General features: G+C 43.0%; 1 protein-coding gene across 2 annotated transcripts in view; it reads right to left on the reverse strand.

The window, feature by feature from the left end:
* Nucleotides 1-369: 369 nt before the first annotated feature.
* Nucleotides 370-23,792, reverse strand: part of IPP (intracisternal A particle-promoted polypeptide) — a 32,850-nt gene continuing 9,427 nt past the window's right edge. For both annotated transcript variants that reach the window (XM_056130915.1, XM_056130914.1), the window contains 7 exons: nt 22,460-22,891; nt 19,472-19,627; nt 15,520-15,687; nt 12,755-12,892; nt 11,546-11,668; nt 6,398-6,618; nt 370-750 (listed from right to left, as the gene is read on the reverse strand). In XM_056130915.1, the coding sequence (XP_055986890.1) occupies nt 526-750; nt 6,398-6,618; nt 11,546-11,668; nt 12,755-12,892; nt 15,520-15,687; nt 19,472-19,627; nt 22,460-22,891 (1,463 nt within the window). In that variant the 3' untranslated portion in view covers nt 370-525. The remainder of the gene's footprint in view (nt 751-6,397; nt 6,619-11,545; nt 11,669-12,754; nt 12,893-15,519; nt 15,688-19,471; nt 19,628-22,459; nt 22,892-23,792) is intronic.

Consider the following 23,792-nt stretch of genomic DNA (forward strand, 5'->3'; position numbering starts at 1 on the left):
TTGTTGGGTGTGACCCCTGCCTACTGGAAGGTGGAGGATCTGGGTGGAGGATGCTCAGCCCCGATCCGAGTAGGCTTGGAGATCTCAGCCCCGGGACCCGCATGCCTTTGTTCCTCTGCCGGTACCTTCATGCATGTGGAGAGTGGTCTCAGCATGGTGGTGGTTGGTTCTGGAGGTCTTCGGCTGCCAGAGCCCTGGTCGGGGCGGGGAGGGAAACTCAACCCGCTCCCCTCCAAGGGGCCCCGGCGAGGACAGCTAGGCGCGCGGGCAGGAGACTGCACTGTTCTCTTCTGGGAGCTGGGTTTTATAGTCTCTGGATCTTGGCCGTTGATGGGATTACACGGCGCCAGGGGGCCAGTTTTTGGGTGTTATTTCATATTTTTTTTAATTTAGATTCTTAGAAAAAACATTACTTTGACATTTATCTGATAGAATCAGAGGGTCCTAGGACCAAATACACATTTGTCTTGCAAAAGACCAGAGCTGATATTTTCAAAATATTTCTTAAGTTCTCTGTTTCATATTTCATAGTACAGCAACACCTCCTTCACAGCGACTGGTGATCATGTTACCAATTTCTGTCCATGTATCCGAATGAGGATTATAAACTTCAACTGAGTCCAGGGTACCTGGAGCCAAGAAATCATGGCTGGAAGATCGTCCTCCAGAAACATACAGAAGCCCATTGACTGCCACAACACACATGCCAGCTCTAGGCACTTTCATTGAGGCAACTTCAACCCACTTTTCCTGGGTAAGAGGGGAAAAAAAGGCAGGTCATAAAATCATAACAGAACAAGCAGCTTAGAAATCAAATACTGGGGCTGGAGTGATAGTACAGTGGGAAGGGCACTTGCCTTACATGCAACTGGGTTCGATCACCAGCATCCCATATGGTCCCCCAAGCACCACCACCAGGAGTAAACCCTAAGCACTACCAAATGTGGTCCAAAATCAAAGCAAACCAAAAAAAAGGTAATTTTGTAAAATGTAGTTATTTTGGGCTTTTCAAAAGACACCTGGTGGTACTCGGGCCTGACGCCTGGCTCTGCACTTAGAGATCACTCCTGCTTCAGTTCAGGGGACTCTATGGGATGCCAGAGATTGAACTTGGGTCAACTGCATACCTTACCCTCTGAACTATCTCTCCATCCTTAAAGGTCATTTTTTTTCCCCTTTTTGGGTCTCACCCGGCAATGCACAAGGGTTATTCCTGGCTCTTCACTCAGGGATTAATCCTGGCAGTGCTCGGTAGACCATATGGGATGCCGGGAATTGAACGTAGGTTGGCCGCATGCAAGGCCAATGCCCTATCTGCTGTGCTATCACTCCAGCCCCATGGTCATTTTTAAAACAGAGAAAGTAAGTAGTTCAAGTCCTAAAATAAATATCATATGACCCTTACAAGAAGTCTGACAACTCAGTTATGAACAATGTTGTTACTGTATGTCTCATGGTGATTCAATAAAAAAAAAAATAAAGATAAAAAGTTTGACAACTTGGGGGCTGGAGCGATAGCACAGCGGGTAGGGCGTTTGCCTTGCACGCAGCCAACATGGCCGACCCTGGTTCCATTCCCAGCATCCCATATGGTCCCCCGAGCACCGTCAGGAGTAATTCCTGAGTGCATGAGCCAGGAGGAACCCCTGAGCATTGCCGGGTGTGACCCAAAAAGCAAAAAAAAAAAAGTTTGACAACTCTTGGTATATACTACTCCCTGAAGAAATTTTGTGGGGGGAGGAACCAGAAACAAAGTACAGGGGTTGGGGAGGAAGAAATGTGAAGTGGAGCAAGGAAAGCCTCTTCAACAAATGGTGCTGGCATAACCGGACAACCACATGCGAAAAAATGGGCTTAGACCTCGACTTAACACCATGCACAAAAGTCTGATCAAAATGGATTAAAGATCTCAACATCTGGCCAAAATCCATAAGGTACACTGAAGACAAGGTCGGCAAAACCCTCCACAATATTGAGGCTAATGGTATCTTCAAAGATGACACTCCACTGACCAACCAAGTGGAAACAGAGATAAACAAATGGGACTATCTTAAATTAAGAAGCTTCTGCACCTCAAAAGATACAGTGACCAGAATACAAAGACAGTCTACAGAATGGGAAAGGATATTTACCCAGTACCCATCTGATAAGGGGTTGATATCAAGGATATACAAAGCACTGGTTGAACTCTACAAGAAGAAAACATCTAACCCCATCAAAAAATGGGGTGATGAAATGAACAGAAACTTTTCCAAAGAAGAAATCCGAATGGCTAAAAGACACATGAGAAAATGCTCTACATCACTAATCATCAGGGAGATGCAGATCAAAACAACAATGAGATATCATCTCACACCACAGAGACTGGCCCACATCCAAAAGAACAAAAGCAACCTGTGTTGGCGTGGATGTGGTGAGAAAGGGACCCTCTTCACTGCTGGTGGGAATGCCGACTGGTTCAGCCCTTTTGGAAAACAGTATGGTCGATTCTCAAAAAATTAGAAATTGAGCTCCCATTTGACCCAGCAATAATACTCCTGGGAATATATCCCAGAGAGGCAAAAAAGTACAGTTGAAATTATATCTACACTTCTATATTCATTGCTGCACTGTTCACAATAGCCAAAATTCAGAAAAAACCCAAGTGCCCAAGAACAGATGACTGGTTAAAGAAACTTTGGTATATCTACAAAATGGAAGTACTATGTAACTGTTAGAAAGGATGAAGTCATGAAATTTACATACAAGTGGTAGCACTGTAGCACTGTCCTCCCATTGTTCATCAATTTGCTCAAGCGGGCCCAGTAACATCTCCATTGGAGACTTTGTTGTTACTGTGTTTGGCATATCGAATACTTCACGGGTAGCTTGCCAGGCTTTGCCATGCAGGCGAGATACTCTCGGTAGCTTGCCGGGTTCTCCGAGAGGGGCGGAGGAATCAAATCCAGCTTGGCCGGGCCAGCAGTGTGCAAGGCAAACACCCTCCCGCTGTGCTGTCGCTCCAGCCCATACAAGTGGTACTACACGGAAATTACGCTAAGTGAAATGAGTCAGAAAGAGAGGGACAGACATAGAAAGACTGCATTCATCTAGGGAATATAAAGCAACAAAATAGGAGACTAACACCCAAGAATAGCTGAGATTAAGTACCAGGTGGTTCACTCCATGGCTTGAAGGCCAGGTGCACATGCTAGGGGCAAAAGGCAGCTCAGAGAGAGAAGGGAGCACCAAGTAAAGGGTGTTGGGAGGATCCTCCCAGGATGGGAGATGCATGCTGAAAGTAGACTATAGACCGAACATGATGGCCACTCAATGCCTCTTTTGCAAACCACAGCACCCAAAGGGAGAGAGAAAACAAAAGGGAATGCCCTGCCACAGAGGCGGGGTGGGATGTGGGGGATGGGGTAGTGGGAGGGATACTGGGAGCACTGGAGATGGAGAATGGGCACTGGTGGAGGGATGGGTGCTCAATCATTGTATGACTGAAACCTAAGCACAAAGGATTGTAAGTCTACAACTGTACCACATAGTGTTTCACTAATAAAAATTAAAAAATAAAAACATAAAAAAAACCAAAATAAATAAATAAAATTAAGTTTAAAAAAAAAGTACAGAGGTTGAGGGGCTTGCCTTGCATGCAGCTGACCCAGGTTCAATCTCCGGCACCCCTGAGCACCCCCAGGATGAAACCCAGGCCACTTGCTCACAAACCACGTATTCCAGCTCATTCAGCTATTTCTCTAGCCCTCCACATTTTCATGCCGCAAACCACTGAAGTGGATGCAACTTTTTGTGTAATGTTTCCACACACTTCAGATAGATACCTAAAAGTGGGATTGCTGGATCATGTGACAGCTGTCTATAACTTATTTCAAAATGGTTGCACTAGCTTACATTTTCATAATAGTACATGAGGGTTCCTTTTTCTTCACATGCTCTCCAACATTTGCTGTTCTTTTTTTTTTAAGTCTTGTTTTTCTGTGTCACACTCAGTGGTGTTCAGGGGCTAATCCTGGCTCAGTACCTGGGGTTCTACTGGGGGTGCAGAGGGGACCAGCAGAAAAGTGAATGGCACCTAGGTCATGTGCATAAAAAGCAAGCACTAGAGCCCACTGAGTAGCTCTTAAGTCCCCTCAGTTCTTTTTTATTTTTTTTAAATCACACTCAGTGATGCACAGGGGTTACTCCTGGCTCTGCATTCAAGAATTACTCCTGGTGGTGCTCAGGGGACCATATGGGATGCTGGGAATCGAACCCGGGTCGGCTGCGTGCAAGGCAAACGCCCTCCCTACTGTGCTATTGCTCCAGCCTCTCCCCCCCAGTTCCTTTTTTTCCCCTTTTTTCTTGGGAGAATGACACCAGCAATGCTCAGGACTTAGTACTGGCTCTGTGTTCAAGGATCATTCCTGGTGGGACTCAGAGGACCATATGGAGTGGTAGGGCTCAAACTCAGATCAGTTGTGTGCAAAGCAAGTACCCTACTCGCCATAGTATCACTCTAGCCACAATTTTTGCTAAGTTTTTAACACTAAAAGTGAAGTAGTATCTGAAGGTAGATTTAATTAAATGTTTATACATTTATGTAGGGCTGGAGTGATAGCACAGCGGTAGGGCGTTTGCCTTGCACGCAGCCAATGTGGCCGACCTGAGTTCGATTCCTTCGCCCCTCTCGGAGATCCCGGCAAGCTACCGAGAGGATCTCGCCCGCATGGCAGAACCTGGCAAGCTCCCCGTGACGTATTCGATATGCCAGACACAGTAACAACAAAGTCTCCAATGGAGACGTTACTGGGCCCGCTCGAGCAAATCGATGATCAACGGGAAGACCGTGACATTTATGTAATGGAAAACACAAAACAGATACCAAAAAAGAGGGTGAAGAGATAATTGTATTAAAAAAAGATAAAATGGAAAACTTAGGACATAAAGACAGGAAATATAAAAAAAAATGGCTTATAAGTAGATAATCAGCAAAATTGGAGTTTAAAAACCAACAGTATCTGTAATTACATTACACATAAAAGCTCTAAAGATTCAGTTTTTTTCTTTGTTTGTTTGTGGGCTACAGCTGGCAGTGCTCTGGGCTTACACCTGGCTCTGAGATCAGGAACTACCACTGGCAGGTTCAGGACAGGGGATGGGGGGATGGGAGGTGCGCAGGTGGGGTGGGCATACATGGTATTGGGGACTGAACCTACACTGGCCACATGCAAGGTAAGCACCTTATGTGTCGTACTGTCTCTCTGGCCCCATTAAATACTCCATTTAGAAGACAGAGATTGGGGGTGCTTGGAGATCGCTCAGTAGCTAAAGTACATTCCTTGAACGCATGAGACTGTGAGTTCAATCCCTGGTGTCACCACATGCACCGCACAGCATGCCACAATCTAGGCAGTTCTGCTGTTTGTGTACTTGGCAGCTCTGCCTCCTGAGATCCCCAGTGCTGCAAATAATTTCTGGTGCACCACAACCAGGTGTGTGTATCACAGCACACAACAACTAAATTAAAAAAAAATGCAGGGGGACAAGCCACAGTAGGGCAGGTAAGGCCCTTGCCTTGCACGTGGCAGGAACTGCGTTCAGGTCCTGGCACCCCATATATTCCCCAAGCCCCATGTGGGTAAACCCTGCCCTCTGCCCCAAAGATGTATACACATGCGATTCCTACTAAGCAAGCATGTGTGTAAGCACTGTAGCAAACACCCTGGCAAGCATACAACCTGTGTGGGAGAGCCCCACAACTAAAGAGTACACGATTTTCTTGGAGAGCACAATGGCTGAGTTTGCAAGTGCAAGCAATAAAATCTGATGTGTGACTCCCAGAAAATATAACTAAATGTGAAAGCACCACAACTAAGTATGTACGCAACACTCACAATTTCCATCATCACATCAGAGGAAAGGGAAGGAGGGAAAAATACTCTCTCTCTCTCTCTCTCTCTCTCTCACACACACACACACACACACACACATACAATAACCACACGTCATCTAACAAAAGATGTAGTTTGCAGACACACAGAATTAAAGGAAAAGGGATAAACTACACAAACTCTAACCAAAGGATAGCTCTGACTATATTTATATCAGACACAGGAAACTTCAGGATAAAGGATATCCTTGTTTTTTTATCCTGGTTTGGAGCAACAGAACAGCAAGGAGGCATTTGCCTTGCATTACAGCCGGCCTGGATTCAATCCCTGACATCCCAGATGGTGCCCCAAGCACTGACAGGAGTAATTCCTGAGTGCAGAGCCAGGAGTAACCCCTGAACATCACTGGGAAGTGGAACCACCATCAATATCGAGATCGTGAATGAAAGAATGCGTATCATTATAGGTCTTATAGACACTGAAAGGGTACTAAGGTGTAAGACGTTTGAAATCATTCAACCTACCTCTTCAAAGGAATATTTTTCTACTGTATGGAGAGCATCCTGCGTCTCATTCCACCCTCCGACAGAATAGATGCAGTCATTGAGTGCAGCCACCCCAAGATAAGCTCTTCTGGTTCCCATCGGAGGAAGTGGAGACCAGCGCTTGGAAAGCGGATCATAAACTTCAAAAGAACGAAGCTCTATTCCTTCGTTGCTGATGCCCCCAATTACATAAATTAAACCTGGAAATAGAATATTTTTGCTCAGTTACTATAAAAAATTACACAAATATTTATCAAAAAGTAGTCATTGTGAGGTGCCTGGTAATGCAACTCATTGACAGAGCTCATGCCTGGCTTCAGGTCCTGGGTTCAACACCCAGCTCAAAACCACTACTACTTCCACCGCCAATTAAGTAAAACAAATAAACGTTGAAAAAACAAAAATAACTTCTTTAAATTTACCATGTGACATTATACTTGGACAAACTTGCAGGCTACTGAATGGGCAGAGTCTGGCAAACTCCCCGTGGAATACCAAATATGCCAAATACCAGTAACAATGATGGGTCTCATTCTCCTAAAGAGCCTTGAATATAATCTCAGGGCTAGGATGAAAGAGACGTTACTGGGGCCTGCTCGAGGCAATCGACGAATAACAGGATGATTTGTGATTTGTGATTTGTGTGATGTGACATTATATTTACTGTAAGGGTCACGTCATACTTAAAGAAAACCAACCATTTTCTGTCTAATTTAATCACAGTTCACATTTAAACATGTTACTAAGAATTAGGATTTCGTGAGTTTACTTATTTATTTATTTGGGGTTTTGATTTTTGGCTTCTCCCAGAGGTGTCTGTAGCTGCTGGCTCTGGAAGCACTCACCATCACTCCTGGTGTTGCTGGGCATCAGGCATCAAAGCAGTGTGGGCTGCATGCAAGGCAAGTGCCCAACCCCTGTACTATCTCCTCAGCCTGGGGCAGGGGTAATATATAAATTTAAAGGGGAATCTGCGTTCAAAAAATTCAAGGATGATAAAACAATTTGTCAGACACAGATTCCCATTTTACTGCCTGAAGATCTCAAACTGCAGAGTCAGTACTGCCTCATATAGGTATGAATGGAAAGGAGAGGAATTTCTTGCTGCCACCCCCGCCCCCTGACAAAAACAGAAAATGGGGCAGGAGAAACAGCACAGTGGGTAGGGCACATGGCTGACTCGGGTTCAATTCCCATTATCTCATATGGTATTCCAAGCACCGCCAGTATAATTCCTGAGTATGCCGCCAGGAGCATCACCAGGTATGACCAAAAAAAACAATGACAGAAAGAACAACAATGCATAACACAACACATTTAAACTGGGAGTGATGGGAGCTGGAGTGATAGCACAGCGGGTAGGGCGTTTGCCTTGCACGTGGCCAACCCGGGTTCGATTACCAGCTTCCCTGAGCATTACCAGGAGTAATTTCTGAGTACACGAGCCAGGAGTCTCCCCTGTGCATCATCAGGTGTGACCCCAAAATTTAAAAAAATAAAAAAATAAACTGGGAGTGATGTGGCACTGTTTGGTGAGTCTACCTATTGGACATAAACCAGAACCGATTAAAATCAGAATAGTTACATGGATATATAAAAGTATCAGATCAATTATTATAGTATGATAGAATACCGTCTACAGGAATGATACAGGAGTGATGACTGAGTTCAGAGCCATGAGTAAGCCCTCAGCGCTGCTTGGTGTAACCCACACACACATCAGAAAAAAAAAATTCTTTCAAAACATGATTCCCACAATTTATAATTTAGGGGTGGGGGGCTTTTGGGCCATACCTGTCAGTTCTCTGGAAGATTCTCACTTGCTGCTCAGGGGTAATTGCCAGTGGTACTAAAGAGACCATTTGGGTTTTGTTTTATTTTGTTTGTTTTTTTGGCTTTTTGGTGATACCCTACAATGCTCAGGCGTTACTCCCGGTTCTGCACTCAGGAGTTACTCCTGGCGGTGCTTGGGAGACTGTATGAGATGCTGGGGATCAAACCCAAGTTAGCCTCGTGCAAGGCAAACGCCCTATCTGCCGTACGATCTGGTTCTAAAGGGACCATTTGGTGCCAGATATCAAGCCTGGGGTTCCCGCGTGCAGACCAGTCCTTTGACCTATCTTCCTGGCCCAGTCACAACTATTTTTTGCATAGTTTTAAAGTGACTTGGAACAGGGGACAGTTGAGTCAGGGATGGAGCCCGGGTGGGTAAATTTCATACCACCAGCTAGGCTCTTAGCATCCACCTTTTTGCAGTATAAAACCGTTACATGAACCTTTTATTAATTCAGGGGTCAGAGAGACAGAACAGCAGGTCGGCTGCTTGCCTTCCGTGTGGCCAACCTGGCTCAATCCCCAGCATCCCATTTGGGTCCTCTGAGCCCACCAGGAGTGATTCCTGAGCACAGGGCAGGAGTAAACCTTGAGAACCACTGGTATGGCCCCTCCCCCAAAAAATAATTATGAGAGAGGATAACTAATAGCCTTTGTATTATTCAGCTTCCTCAGCTAAGGAACTAAATTAAGTAATCTCCAGTATGCCTCTATTTTTATATAGGAAGACAAAAATAATAAACAAATACAAACAAGTACTGATACATTATACAACAAATATAATCTGGATCATGTAATTTGAACATTTAAATCCTAGTGGAAATCTGAGAAGAAACTCTCACAAAGTAGAAAGAACCTGAGCCGGGAACAGAGCAAGTTATCTGAGTGTCATATAACAAAGGGAGACATTATAGGTGCATATAAATCTGCTCTCCAGCTCTGGACAGGGAATCCGATTCTATTTCACTGTGCTAACTATCGCCCAGCCACAGCAGATAGATATAGCTATGTACCATCATGAGGAACAACACGGTAATATTCAAATCTGTCATTAACATTATATTCCGTGTGGTATCAATTAGGATTCACCCATGGATCACAACGTAAAGCAGGTTCAAAGACCAGACATTATTTTGTTTTTGTCTTAGTCCCTTGCACCACACACAGTGGCGCAAGGAACTAGTGTCTATATGTTATATCGGAAGACAACATATAGAACAGTGAGATCCTGGTAGTGAATCCGCAATACAGCTCACGGAGGATCCTGATGTATTGGGCTTGAATGCCCTGATTGGCTAGGGCTTCGATGACCGCTTCCGTCTCAACAGAATCAAAGGCCTTCTTATTCTTCATATTCAATCGACGGTTTTGCCTGACCGATGTCGCTGTTGTCCCAAAATTCCAAACGGGATCGGACCACCGTCTCCTTCGTGCAAAATTCTACTTCACAGAGCGGGGAGAAAGGCACCTCTAATGTTATATAGAGGTGACTCCCAGTAGGTTCTGGGGTTGCTCCTGGAAGTGTATTATGGGATCATGTGCCATGCTAGGGACATGAAATGCCAGGAATTAGCCCTCCCTCCCAGGCCCAGTGAAATTTGGGGGAGTTAGTTATTTGGCTTTGGGGGGATGTTGGGGGCCCACCAAGTGGTGCTTACGAGGTCCTGGGCCCCACTGGCTATTCTTGGCCAACGCAGCAGGTGATTCTGTACACTGGTCCATACAGTGCAGCTCTATCTGGATCTGTGGTGTCAGGGACACCCCAGCCACCGAGGCATTGCAGGGAGCCTCTAAGGGCTTCACTCGGTAATGCTAGAGGGATCCCATAGAGCTGGAAATCCACGAGGTCAGATGCATGCTATGTATGAGCCCTAAACTCTAATATCTCCCAGCCCTTAGTGAAGCTTTGAGGAGTCTGCCAAGAAGTGCTTAGGGTTTGGAGGTGACTCCCAGTGATACTAGCTCTGCTAAGAGGACCTGACAGTGCTCAGACAAAGGTTCTAATTACTGTGAGGGTTTCATGGTCCTGGGGGCAACAAGAGACATTCAGTGATGCTCAACAGTGAACAGTTACACCCAAAGTTGCCGGGAAGGCATGCAGTATTGAGGATTGAATTTGACTCCTTGAGCATACAATGCATCTTTTCTAGTCCTCTGAGTTATCCTTCGTTTCCAAGGATGGTTTTTCATATTTTTCTCTACTTAGGAATACTTACTAATATCTGCAGGGGAAAAAAAAAGTGACAATAAAGATTTTGTCTACAGAACCGAGCTTACATGTTGCTTGGAGGGGTGCTTGGGACACTAGTGGAGGCAAGTGGGTCTCTGGTGCTGGGTGTGGTGTTGGAATGATACACCCATGAAAAGTAAATCCCACTATCTAAATAAAAATGGTTTAATAGAGAAAGTAAACAATTTTAATGACAAGAATGGGTAACAATTCAAATTATTTTTCACTCGTATGGTGCTTATGTCTATCTGGATTTTTCATTCTTGTTTTACTGACCTTGCAAAAATTATATTGGCAGTTAGAAAGAAAGAAATGAGGTTAAGAGCTATAAACAGTTAGAGGGGAAAAAAAAGAAAGAAAAGGGGCCAGAGTGATAGCACAGCTGGTGCATGTGGCCGACCCAGGTTTGGTTCTCAGCATCCCATATGGTCCCCTGAGCACTGCCAGGAGTAATTCCTGAGTGCATGAGCCAGGAATAACCTCTGTGCAGTGCTGGTGTGACCCAAAAAGCAAATTAAAAAAAAAAAAGCAAAAAAAAAAATATATATATATATATACACTTTTCTGAAGGCCTGGAGCAATAGCACAGCGGGTAGGGTGTTTGCCTTGCAAGCAGACAACATGGCCGATCCCAGTTCGATTCTTCCGCCCCTCTCGAAGAGCCTGGCAAGCTACCGAGAGTATCTCGCCCGCTCGGCAGAGCCTGGCAAGACACCTGTGACGTATTTGATATGCTAAACACAGTAACAAGTGTCACAATGGAGACGTTACTGGGCCCGCTCGAGCAAATCGATGAACAACGGGAGGACAGTGACAGTGACTTTTCTGAAAAGAAAGCTTCAAGCTCCATTTTTTATTTTTAATTAATTTTGTGAAGCAAGACAGTTTTTATTGAATGAAACTTACTTCGACAGATGTGAAGGGAGACGATGAGAGGGAGTCCTGGCTGGCTGAGTCGTACCCCCAGGTACCCGAGTACTATTCAGAAGACCCACACACAATAAAAAATAAAATACAGTTTCGGAAAAAAATATTTTCAGGAAAAGCATTTCATAAGTAATTACCTTGCATTTCACAGCACCCGAAATAGTAGCGTGATACAGCCATGTTGCCAACAACTTCCCATTTATTTTCGTCAGGATCGAATCGTTCAATAGAATTCCCTATTTCAGCTCCAACCCACCCACCTGTAACCAAGTAAAAAAATGTTATTTCCAGGATAAAGGAAGCTTCTTTATGAAAACTTTAGAGCTGTCTAATCTTTTACTTTACATTTTGGATGAGTATAAATCAGAAGAATTATCTGCCCAAGACAACAGGAAAAGCTAGAATTTTTGTGTTTGCTTGCTTTGGGGCTACACCTGGCAGTGCTCTGAGTTAACTTCTGGTTCTGTACTCAGGGATCACTCCTGGCACTGCTCAGAGGCCATATGACATGCCGGGGACTGAACCTGGGTTGGTCATATGCAAGGCAAATGTCCTATCTGTTTGTAATATGTCTTTGGCTCCAAAAAACTTAGAATTCAACTGTGACTAGAACTCAGATCTTTTACTGTAACTCAAACTCCGTCTGGTTTTCAATGCATTAAAAAGCAAATAAAAGGGCTGGAGAGATAGGTTGCTTACTCTGCATGCGGCCAACCCGGGTTCAATCCTAGCATCCCATGTGGCCCTCCCGAGCATTGCCAGGAATGATTCCTGAATGCAGAGCCAGGAGTAAGTCCTGAGCATTGTTGGGTGCGGCCCAAAAACAAAAAGAAAAAAACATTCTATATTTCAGCATGTGAACCCTAATGATGAATTTTAATTATTTTAATTATATAATCAAAAATTCACTTCATGGACTTCTCAAGGCATTGTGTATTGTGTGTGTGTGTGTGTGTGTGTGTGTGTGTGTGTGTGTATGTGTAAAAGATCTTTGTGTGTGGTGCTGGCAGACCCAACCCAAAGTTTTACCACAGCAAGCCAACTGTTCTACATTTAGATGGTGATCTATCTCTTATGGAGAAATCCACTCTTGAAAATACTCCTCAGCAATAAAATTTTAAGAATAAGAATCTGGGCAATGGAAGAAGCCCAGTGGCAGAACACAAGCTTCACGCATTTGAGTTCTTGCGTGTGGTATCTCGCACCAAAAAAGACAAAGAGTAAAAACTTATAAAGTTGAAAAGAGGTAAGTACCTTGTGGGAGGGAAGACCCATTTCTGACATAATCAGAATCTTAAGGATTTAAATAATATTAGATATATCATTAAATTAAAAGGCATAATTACCCAAAGCATAGATGGCGCCGTAACAAACACAAACTCCCAAGCCACAGCGGGGGTGATTCATTGACGCTACTGTTGTCCACTGCTTAGTAACTGGATCATAGCATTCAGTACAGTCAAAAATCATCGAATCCTTTTCACCTGAGTTAATAAAAAAAAATTTATGAAAAGGGTTAGGAATGAGAAGGATAGAACCATAATACAATAATCAGTAGCACTCCTCATTATCAGAAATTCAGCCATTATATCTGATCTTTAAAACATGCATTTACCCAGCCATCACTATTTTTAATAGCATTAAAATTTATAAAATTTATAAAATAAATAAAGCATAAAAATAATGCTATTTTTAATAGCATTGTCTTTTCTTGTTTGGAGGGAAGGCTCCCAGGTGGTGCTCAGGGGACACACGGGACATGTTAGAGACGCCTAAGGGCCTGTAGGAACATCCTGTGATATTCAAGTCATGGCATCCTGGGAATCAAATCGGGTTGGGTTATGCAAAACAAGTCCCTTATTTATTTATTTGGTTTTCGGGCCACACCCAGATATACTCAGGGATTATTCTTGGCTCTGCACTCAAGAATCACTTCTGGCAGTGCTCAGATCACCTGTGATTGAACTCAGGTTGGCCATGTGCAAGACAAGCGCCTAGCCCCTCAGATATTAGCTTAGATAATTTGCCTTGGGTCAGCCATATGCAAGGAACCATAACCCCTGAATCATCTCTTCAGTCCTCTAATACTTGGGGGAGATTTGGAGCCATATCCAGTGGTGCTTAGGAGCTGCTTCCAAGCCCCATGTGCTCGATGCACCATGCAGTGCTGGACACTGAACTTGGGGTCAGCCGCATGCAAGGCATGCAAAGCCTTAATCCCTGTACTAGTTCTCTGCCCACTATCTCAATCATTTCAAAATTCTGTAACATCAAATACACCCACATTATTTTGCATTTACCACAGCCATTCAGTCCTAAAATTCATTGCATATTGAAAACTGAAAGTATATATTTTATTAAAAACTCCCCAGATTCTCCCATCTTTGGGCTCCCATCCCAGCCCTTGACAATGATTCCTGCCTTTAAGATTTAGACCACTATACATACTTCATACCTCATGTAAGAGGGATAATAAAGTACTGAGGGGAAGGCCTTCCCAAGCAGTCTCAGGAAGCCTGGTAGTCCATCGTGGTTACTCTTGGCCACTGAGCCAGAGGTTCAATGCAAGGGCCCAAGGGTCCAATGCTGCTTGGGCCCTGCAGTATCAGGAATTACCTGGTGTCTGGAGACCTCCAGAGCCATACCCAGCAATGCTCAGGGACTTCCAGGGATGCATTCTGCAATGTTAAGGTGCAGACATCAAACCAGGGTTGGCCACGTTCAAGGCATGTATTTTAACCTCTGTACTATCTCTCCAGTCCTCATATACTATTATTATTATTAATAATAATAATGTTTTTAAAAAACTGGCAAGGCGGAGCAATCAGGACACAACAGTCTTTTCTGTTGGGACTACTAATTATATATACACAGGGGAAACAAACTACCCATAAAACTCAATTCCAGGTACATTACAGACATATAAAACAATAAAGTTATAAAACAATAAAGGTATAGATCCTCATGACTTTGAAGTAGTGAAGAATTTCTTTATAAGAAAAGGCCTGGAAGGTAGCTCAAAGGGCTGGACAACATGTTTTGCATGCAGGAGCCTCAATTTCATTCCTGGCATCACCTGGTTCCTTAAGCTCTGAGCAAACCCAGAACTGAGCCAGGATTCAGCAAAAAAAGAAACAAAAGAAAAAAAAAACAAGTAAAGCAGCTGGAGAGATAGTACAGTGGGTAGGGTGTTTGCCTTGCACACGGCCAGCCTGGGTTCAATCTCTGCATGCCATACAGTCTCCCTAGGGCTGCCAGGAGTAATTTCTGACTGCAGAGAGCTACGAGTGATGCCTGAGCACCACTCAGAGTGGCTCCAAAGCACAAAAAAGGGGAAGAGCGAGGTTGGAGAAGTAACATAGTGGGTAGGGTGTTTGCCTTGCATGCAACTATCCAGGATTCAATCCCCGGAGCCCCATATGGTTCCTCAAATCTGCCAGGAATGATCCCTGAGTACAGAGCCAGGACGAAGCCCTGAGTAGAGCGGTGTGGCCAAAAAAGCTAACTCAATAATAAACGCTGGTCAAAACGTTGGTGCCACGTCTTAGGGACAACTTTTCAATGAGATCAAACATGAAGGGTCTGTCTTGTGATAAGTTACAGTATCCATATGGTCTGAAATATTGAGTATTGGTATTTCCTTTTTCTTTCTTCTAGTCAATAAATATTTACTAAGTTCGTTAATATCTCCGTAACACCTAGCAAAATATATATGTGTATCTATATTTATATACATATATATACATACACATTATACATATGGCATATAAGAATACAGTCAGGGGCTGGAGCAATAGTATAGCAAGTCGGGCATCTGCCTGAGTTTGATCCCCAGTATCCCATATGATCCCCGACCACTACCATAAGTAATTACTGAGTACAGAGCCAAGAGTAATCCCTGAACATTGCCAGTTATGACCCAAAAACCCGAAAAAAAAAAAAATGAGCACAGTCAACATAGGGCCAGGGATCGAGCCCTTGCCTTGCATGTGTGAGGTTGTAATCTCTGATACCAAAAACAACAGAACACATGAAAATTGTTGAGGAAGTAGAATGAAGCCCAATTTATAGCTATGAACCAGAAAGGGAAACAAAACGTTTTCACTATTACCTCCAATAGCATAGACCATCCCTCCCAGGACTGCCACTCCCAGTCCACAGCGAGCCTGATGGAGCGAAGATACAGTGGTCCAGTACTGGCTGAAGGTGTCAAAACGTTCTACACAGCTGAGGGCTCTGCTGTCGCTCCAACGTCCTCCCTGCAATCGAGTATATCCACCTGGACAACGGAAGGAAAGGAGGGACACAGCGAATCCCGTACTCTTAAACATGGAAGTGGTGACGACGAAACGAATCTAGCTCTTTTCATCTAGACATTCATTTTAACTATTCAATAGCAAGATTAAGTGCTCGAGGGCCTAATAAACATATATATATATATATTTTTTTATATATTCTTTTGTGTGTGTATGTGTGGTACTGGGCTTCACATCCCAGGACCATACATTGAAGATTTTGCCCTATCACTGAGTTACACTCCAGCCCCGATACGTCTGTTGTCTGTTCCTCTTTTTTGGGGGATGGGGGTGTTGGGCTACATCCATCCAGTAGTATACAGGAGCGACTTCCAGCTCTGTGCTTGGGGGTTGCTCCCGGTGGTGCTCAGAGGCCATGTGATGCAGGACTCTGAGCTATCTCCCTGGTCCCTGACATAATTCTTAAATGTATAATTTCCTGAAAGATTATTACTAGAGAGCAACAAAGTTAACCAGTGTTGTACCATCTGGTCCTAGTTAAAGCAGAATTATTAGAGAAACTATAGTGCTACGAGTTAATTATCTATCTAATTAAGAAGTTTCATTATGGGATTAGAGAGATAGTACAGGAGGTTAGGCACTTGCCTTGCATGCAACTGACCCAGGTGATTGCCGGCATTGCATCTGGCCCCCCCTAAGCACCACTGGGATCATTTAAAAAAAAAACAGCTGGAGTGATAGTACAGTGGGTAGGGCAGTTGCCTTGTACACAGTTGACCCAGGTTCATTCCTCAGCATCCTATATCCCCCAAGCACTGCCAGGAGTTATTCCTGAGTGCAGAGCCAGGAATAACTCCTGAGCATCACTGGGTATGACCCAAAAAGCAAAAAAAAATATATAATAAAAATTAGTGTTTTTAAATGATATATTTATGCTATATTTCATATAAAATGTTCAAACGTTTACATATACAAATGTATATATTTGTTTATACAAATATTTATATACAGAAATTATATTGTGAATCTTACTATGGTTATAAAATATTAATACATGCATAATTTATATATCAATTTTGTGATGTATATGAATTAAATCTCGACAATTGTCTAAATACATAAAATACTTAAAAAATTAACCATTTTGTTTTAGTCACACCCAGTGAAGCTCAGGGCTTACTCCTAGCTTTGCACTCAGGAATTACTCCTAGAGGGACTCAGGGGACCATATGGAATGTTGGAGATCAAACCCTGGCCAGCGGCATGCAAGGAAAGTACCCTACATTGTATTATCTCTCCAGCCCCTTACTAATGTGTTGTTGTTGTTTCTGTTTGTTTTGGGGGTTGATATCTGGTGGTACTTAAGGCTCACCCCTGGCTCTGTGGTCAGAGATTACTTCTAGAGGGGCTTGGGGCATACATGAGGTACCAGGGATCAAACCTGGGAGTGCCACATGCAAGGCAAGCACCCTACTAGCTGTACTATCTGTCCAGCTCCTTGTTTTCATTATTCTGGTTTTCGGCCATTCTCAGGGCTTACTCTTGCCTCTGTGCTAAGGGATCCTTCCTGATAGGACTCAACAAATGATTTGTGGTGCTGGGCAGTAAACCCAGGTTCTCTATCTCTCCAACCCCATATTCTTTTTCTTTTTTCCCCCTGTTTTGGCTGCTAGGGATTCAACCAGGCTTTCACCCATATAAGGCAAGTACTGGGCTACATTCCAGAGCCCTTAATATTATTAAAATGAAAATAAATAGGTTTTTTTTTTCTTTTTGGGCCACACCCGGCAATGCTCAGGGGTTACTCCTGGCTCTGCACTCAGGAATTACTCCTGGCGGTGCTTGGGGGACCCTCTGGGATGTCAGGGATGGAAGCCAGGTTGGCCGTGTATAAAGCAAATGCCCTACCCACTGTACTATTGCTCCGGCCCCGAAAATAAAGATTTTTTTAATGTGCATCTGACATCCCTGTGAATTATCATGTACAGCAACACTTCAGAGATGACTGGTTCCTAGCAATTCTCCCTAATGACTATCTAAAACAGCGAATAATAAAATACCTTAAGATTTATTTTCCTTATTTTTCTAAGATTTCAAAAAAAATTTTTTTTAATGTAGGAGTACTGCTATTTATTCAGCCACTGATTAGCTGGTTAAGATTTCAAAATTTTAACGTTTTGAAAATTTGGGGGACTCCCCGAAGTGCCCAGGGCTACACCTCGCAGTGCTAACGCAGCTGTGTGATACCAGGGATCATATTTAGGGTCCGATAAGTGCTCGGCGTGCCCTCTAGTCCTTTGAGCCATCTCCCCAGGCCACAAAACTCTTATTTTTGGCAGGTGGGAATTTCTGGGCGACAATGAAAGATGCTCAGGAGCTATATCTAACTCTGCTCAGGATGGACCCCTGATGATACTCAGGGTACTGTTAGGCAGGGGGATATACCGTCCCAAGGTCAAAATAGGGTCGACCATATACAAAGCAAGCATTCACCTTCTGTACTATCCCTCTGGCCTAGCTCCACTATTTTCAAATTTCATGGTTTCAATGTTCCCTTTTAAAAGTAGCATTTAGGGGGCTGGAGCAATAGCACAGCGGGTGGGCGTTTGCCTTGCACGCGGCAGACCCCGGTTCGATTCCCAGCATCCCATATGGTCCCGAGCACCGCCAGGAGTAACTCCTGAGTGCATGAGCCAGGAGTAGCTCCTGTGCATCGCCGGGTGTGACCCAAAAACCAAAAAATAAATAAATAAATAAATAAAAGTAGCATTTAGGGACAGAGCAATAGTATAGTGATAAGGGCGCTTGCCTTGCAGGCAGCTGACCAGGGTTTGATCCCCAGTTTCCCGTGCGGTCCCCTGAGCCATACCAGGGGTGACTCCTGAGTGCAGTCAGGAGAAAATCCTGAGCATCGCTGGGTACTACCCAAAACAAACAAACAAAAGCATATACTGATTGGGGCAAGAGCAATATTAGAGTGAGTAGGGTGCTTGTCTTGAATGCGGCTAACCCGATTTCAAGCCCTGGGACCCCGGGTGTCACCAGAGTTCCTCCAGGAGTAATCCCTAAGCACAGAGCCAGAAGTAAGCTCTGAGCACTGCCAGGTTGTCCGCCCCACCCCCCACAAAAAAACAGCAGGCTTCCCATCAACAGCAGTAGACCAGAACCCCTTTCTCCCACATCCTTTCCAACAGTTGCTGTTTCCAAAATTTTTCAAATAGGTCATCCTCATGAATGTGAGGTGACACCTCATTGTGGTTTGCATTTTTCTGATAATAAACGATGTTGAACATTTGAAAAAAAAAACAGCAGGCTATTGGATGATATCTGGGTAATCTAAGAATCTAATAGTAATCTATGAACCTAGCAGCTTAAATCACAGAAAAATATGTCAAAGAGGTGGTTACTGGGGCAGAGGATAAGGCTCAATGGTAAAAGCATATGCCTGACATACATGAGACTGGACTATGTCTGTCAAAAAAAAATGTTAATTCCTATATACACAGTATATGTAAACACAATTTATTTTTAATATTTTAATTGTACTATTCTAATTTTAAAATACTTTATTTTTTTATGTGAGAACAATACCCAGTGATGCTCAAGGCTTTGTGTTCAGGGATTATTCCTGATGATGCTTGGGGGACCATATGTGATTCTGGGAATTGAATTAAGTTGACCATATACAAAGATAGCGCCCACTCACTGTCTATTGCTCTGGCCCTTATAAACACAATTAAAAATCATTATAGAGTCTTTAGCCTCAACCTTAAAAATTATTTCCATTACTTTTCTAAAGATTCTTACCTACTGCATACAGGTATTTTCTTGCTTTCTTGCGAGGTCGAACCTTAGATGTCTGCAGAAAACTACAAAACTTGTTCTCTTTGGAGGATTTGCACACCTCACAATATTCTTTCAAAAGTGTTTGCAATGCAACACGAAGATTAAAGTCAGATATGCCTAAAACAATAGAATAACATTTAAAACAAATGTTTAAAATATAATATTTAAAACAATCTAAATTTAAATATTGAAAAGATATCGTTACATAAAGATGAAATACACTTGAATCAAAACACCAAAATTCATCAGTGGTATTAATAGATACCTACAATAACTGAAACCCAAGCACAAAAATTTTTTTTTCAAGCACAAAAATTTTAAGTCTACAACTGTACCTCATGGTGTTTCACTAAAAAAGATGAAGAAAAAAATTTATAAAAAAAATATATAAAACCACAAAAAAAAATAGATACATACAGTACCAAGTATTACTTTTATTGTTGCCTCTAAAGATTATGGTCTTTTTTTTTTGCTTTTTTTTGGGGGGGGGGTTGCACCCAGTGATGCACAGGGGTTACTCCTGGCTCTGCACTCAGGAATCACTACTGGCGGTGCTGGGGGACCATATGGGATGTTGGGAATCAAACCCGGATTGGCCACGTGCAAGGCAAATACGCCCTATCCACTATGCTATCGCTCCAGCCTCGAGTACATTTTTTCAAAATCAGATATTTTTAAAAGATGCTTTATTAGAGTACATGTTTCATACATATGTGTCTGACAACTAGTCACCCCCAAAATATTCATGATGGTCTATTTAAAATCAAATGCATGGGGATTTCTAAATCCTGTTTTTGTAGGGCCCACGTCTCTGAGGCATATGTTAATTTGGGAAGAACAGTGGAATTGAAAAGATGTGCCCAGAGCTGGACATTCTTTGTCTTCTTAACCACTTCTTCGATGCTCTTGAAGGCGTTCCACGCCACTCTCTTCCTCCTGCACAGTTCAGGTGCCAGGTCGTTCAGTTTTCATGTTCAGTTTTCGACCTAGGTACACATAACTGCTTCATTCGGAGATGTTCATTCTGTTGAGAGTGAATGGAACATCAGGAACGAGTCTGTTTTTCATGAACATTGTCTTCGTGGGATTCAGCTGCAGTCCGACCTTTCCACACTCACGGTTGAAGTCGGCCAGTATTTGTGCCACTTGGCTGATATTTGGTGTTATTAGAACGATGTCAACAGTGAAGTTAAAAAAGTTAAAGCAAGAAATAAAATAGCTGGGGGCTGGACTGATAGCACAGAAGGTGGGGCATTTGCCTTGCACTTAGCTGACCCGGGTTTGATTCCCAGCATCCCATATAGTCCCCTGAGCACTGCCAGGAGTAATTTCTGAGTGCATGAACCAGGAGTAACCCCTGTGCATTGCCGGGTGTGACCCAAAAAGAAAAAAAAATACATATATATATATATATATATTTCAGAAAAATGGAAAAAGAGATGAAAAAATTAATTTTGGGGGCTGGAGTGATAGCACTGTGGGTAGGGAGCTTGCCTCGCATACTGACAACCCAGGTTTGATCCCAAGCATCCTATATGGTCTCTCTCCCACCCTGCTTCCTGCAGAGCCACAAGTATGCCCTGAGCACTGCAGGATGTGGCCCCCAAACAAAACAAAACAAAAATAAAAAATAAATTAATAAAATAAAAATAAGCTCAAGAGGGCTGGAGAAATAGCAGAGCAAGACACCTGCCTTCCACATGGTCAACCCAGGTTTGAGCCCCAGGACTACCTCTAGTCCCCCGAATCCCTAAACATAGCAAGGTGTGGCCCAAACCTCACTCATTAAAAGATGACTTGTTTTTCCTATTTAAAAGCACATGAATACATTTAAAAAACTTTTAAATTTTATGGAATGACCGCAAGATAGATATTACAAAGCTGTTCATGATTGGGTTTCAGTCATACATGGTCCCAACACCCATCCCTCCACCAGTGTAATTTCCCAGCACCAATGTCGCCAGTTTTCCTCCCAAGCCCCCCAAACCACCTCCCACCCCATCCCCCTTTATGGCAGGCACCTCTCTTCTCTATCTTTCTCTCGTTTTAGGCATTATGGTTTGCAATACAGATGCTGGAAGTTCATCATCTACATCCCTTTACCTACTTTCAACACTCAGTTCTTGTCCAGAGTGATCATTTCCAACTAATGCTGTCATAATGAACCCTCCTCTATCTTTACAACCCTCCACCCCTCACACTCCTGTAATTTCCAACCACTGACCAGTCCTCCTGGCCCATATTCCCCGGTCGTGGACATTAGTTTCATACTTTTTTTTCTTTTTATATCCCACAAATGAATGCAGTCACTCTATATCTATCCCTCTCCTTCTGATTCATTTCACTCAGCATGATACTCTCTGAGTTGCATAATGAATATTTTTAAAATATTGTTATTTATGTATGTTTATGGTGCTGGGTATTGAATTCTAGGCAAGAGAGATAACAGGGGTTAAGTTGGTTGATTTGCAAGTGGAGTGGCTAATCCTAGTTCAATCAATGATACCACATAGAATCCTTCAAGAACTGCCAGGAGTAGACTTTGAGCACCACTGGGTGCTGCCCAAACTCCAACCCCAAATAATCATGGAAAAAAAAAAACAAATGAGAGGCTGGCTGGAGCAATAGTACAGTGGGTAAGGTGCTTGCCTTGCACATGGCTGACCTGAGTTCAATCCCAGGCATCCTCTATAGTCCTCTGGGCCTATCAGCAGTGCTTCCTGAGTGCAGAGCCAGGAGTGACCCTGAACATCACTGCGTGTGGCCCCAAAACCAAATAAAATAAATTGAGTAGAAATACTGAAATGTTGCTGCGTACTCATCAAACACAAGTATCCTGCACAAGTAATCATCCAGTAACGTGTGACTGAACTAAAAATGAAAACTCTATTGCCTTTCAAACAGAAAAAGTCAGTGAACAACCGATTTGATATATAACAAAATAGTTACCTTCTATATACTTCAAAAGTCTCTGAGGAGGTAATAAAGGGAATCGAATTGGATCTAGAACTTCCACGACGTATTTTCTTCTCTTTCCCAGATCTTTCAGAATCCACTGCATCGCAGCTAAGAAAACCTGGTATTCATCCTCAATACTAAGTTCTTCACTTCGCAAAATTTTGATTAGTTGATCTTTTGTCAGTGCCAGGAACTCCTCCCCACTATGAACCTCCAAGAAATGGACATGAATATAGTTTTCCGTGAATTCTAAAAGATCATGGCATGCAATCTGCTCAGAGAACTGAAAGATCCCAATGCAGTTCAGTGGATCAATTTGTCCTTTCAGAAACTCACAGCAAAGATGAACAACTTCAGTCAACTGTAGCATATCGGCAGCAATAATCAATTCTTGGACATTACTCACACCTATATTCACTATACCTAGGAAGCAGGAAGACAAAATAGTCAATAAAATGACATTTGACTTTCATTCAAAAAGAATTATAGTTTATTCTACTGATAGTTTAGTATTTGCAAAATAAACAATTTTGCAAATAATCAAATCAAATCAAAATAAAAATAAGTATTTATGAAATAGAACTTATGGAACATTGTCAATAAGATACATCTATCACTGCATACTCATTCCTTTTATATATCATTTAACCCTATCTACAGTCCTATAAAGTAGGTATTTTGAGGGGCCAGAGAGATAGTAAGCAAGTCGGGTGCTTATCTTGCATGCAGCTAACCCAGGTTTGATTCCTGGCACCCCCATATGGTCCCCTGAGCACAGTGCAAGAAATTAGCCTGTATTATTGCTGAATGTCACCTAAAGACCAAAAATTAAGTTAAATTAAAATATAAAAATAAAGCCATTTTTCTTATTAAGAAAGCGCAAAAGGGGCGCTGGAGAGATAGTACAGAAGATAGGATGCTTGTCTTACACACAACCAACCTGGGTTTGATCCCCAGGACCTCATATGGTCCCATGTGTACTTCCAGGAGTGATTCCTGAGCACAGAGCCAGGATTTAAGCCCTGATCACATCCAGGTGTGGCCCAAAATGAATAAATCAATAAAATTAGAGAAAGAACGAAGTTTAGATTTTCTATCTCCAAGTCACATGACTGGGTGGTAGGGTACGAACTGACACCCAAGTCTATTGGTATTTGGGGGGTTGGGGGTAGTGGGAACTCCCAAGCAGAGCTCAGCCCCTGATGATACTTAGCCTGGCTATGCAGGCTAGACAGTTCAATGTCTAGGTCTAGCAGTGTTGGGGGCTACCTCCCTGACAGGGCCAAGGATCCAACTAGGAGCCTCATGCATGCAGGCATGCACT

This window comes from Sorex fumeus, unplaced genomic scaffold (genome assembly GCF_029834395.1).
Source record: "Sorex fumeus unplaced genomic scaffold, SorFum_2.1 ptg000082l, whole genome shotgun sequence".
NCBI classification, from domain to species: domain Eukaryota; kingdom Metazoa; phylum Chordata; class Mammalia; order Eulipotyphla; family Soricidae; genus Sorex; species Sorex fumeus.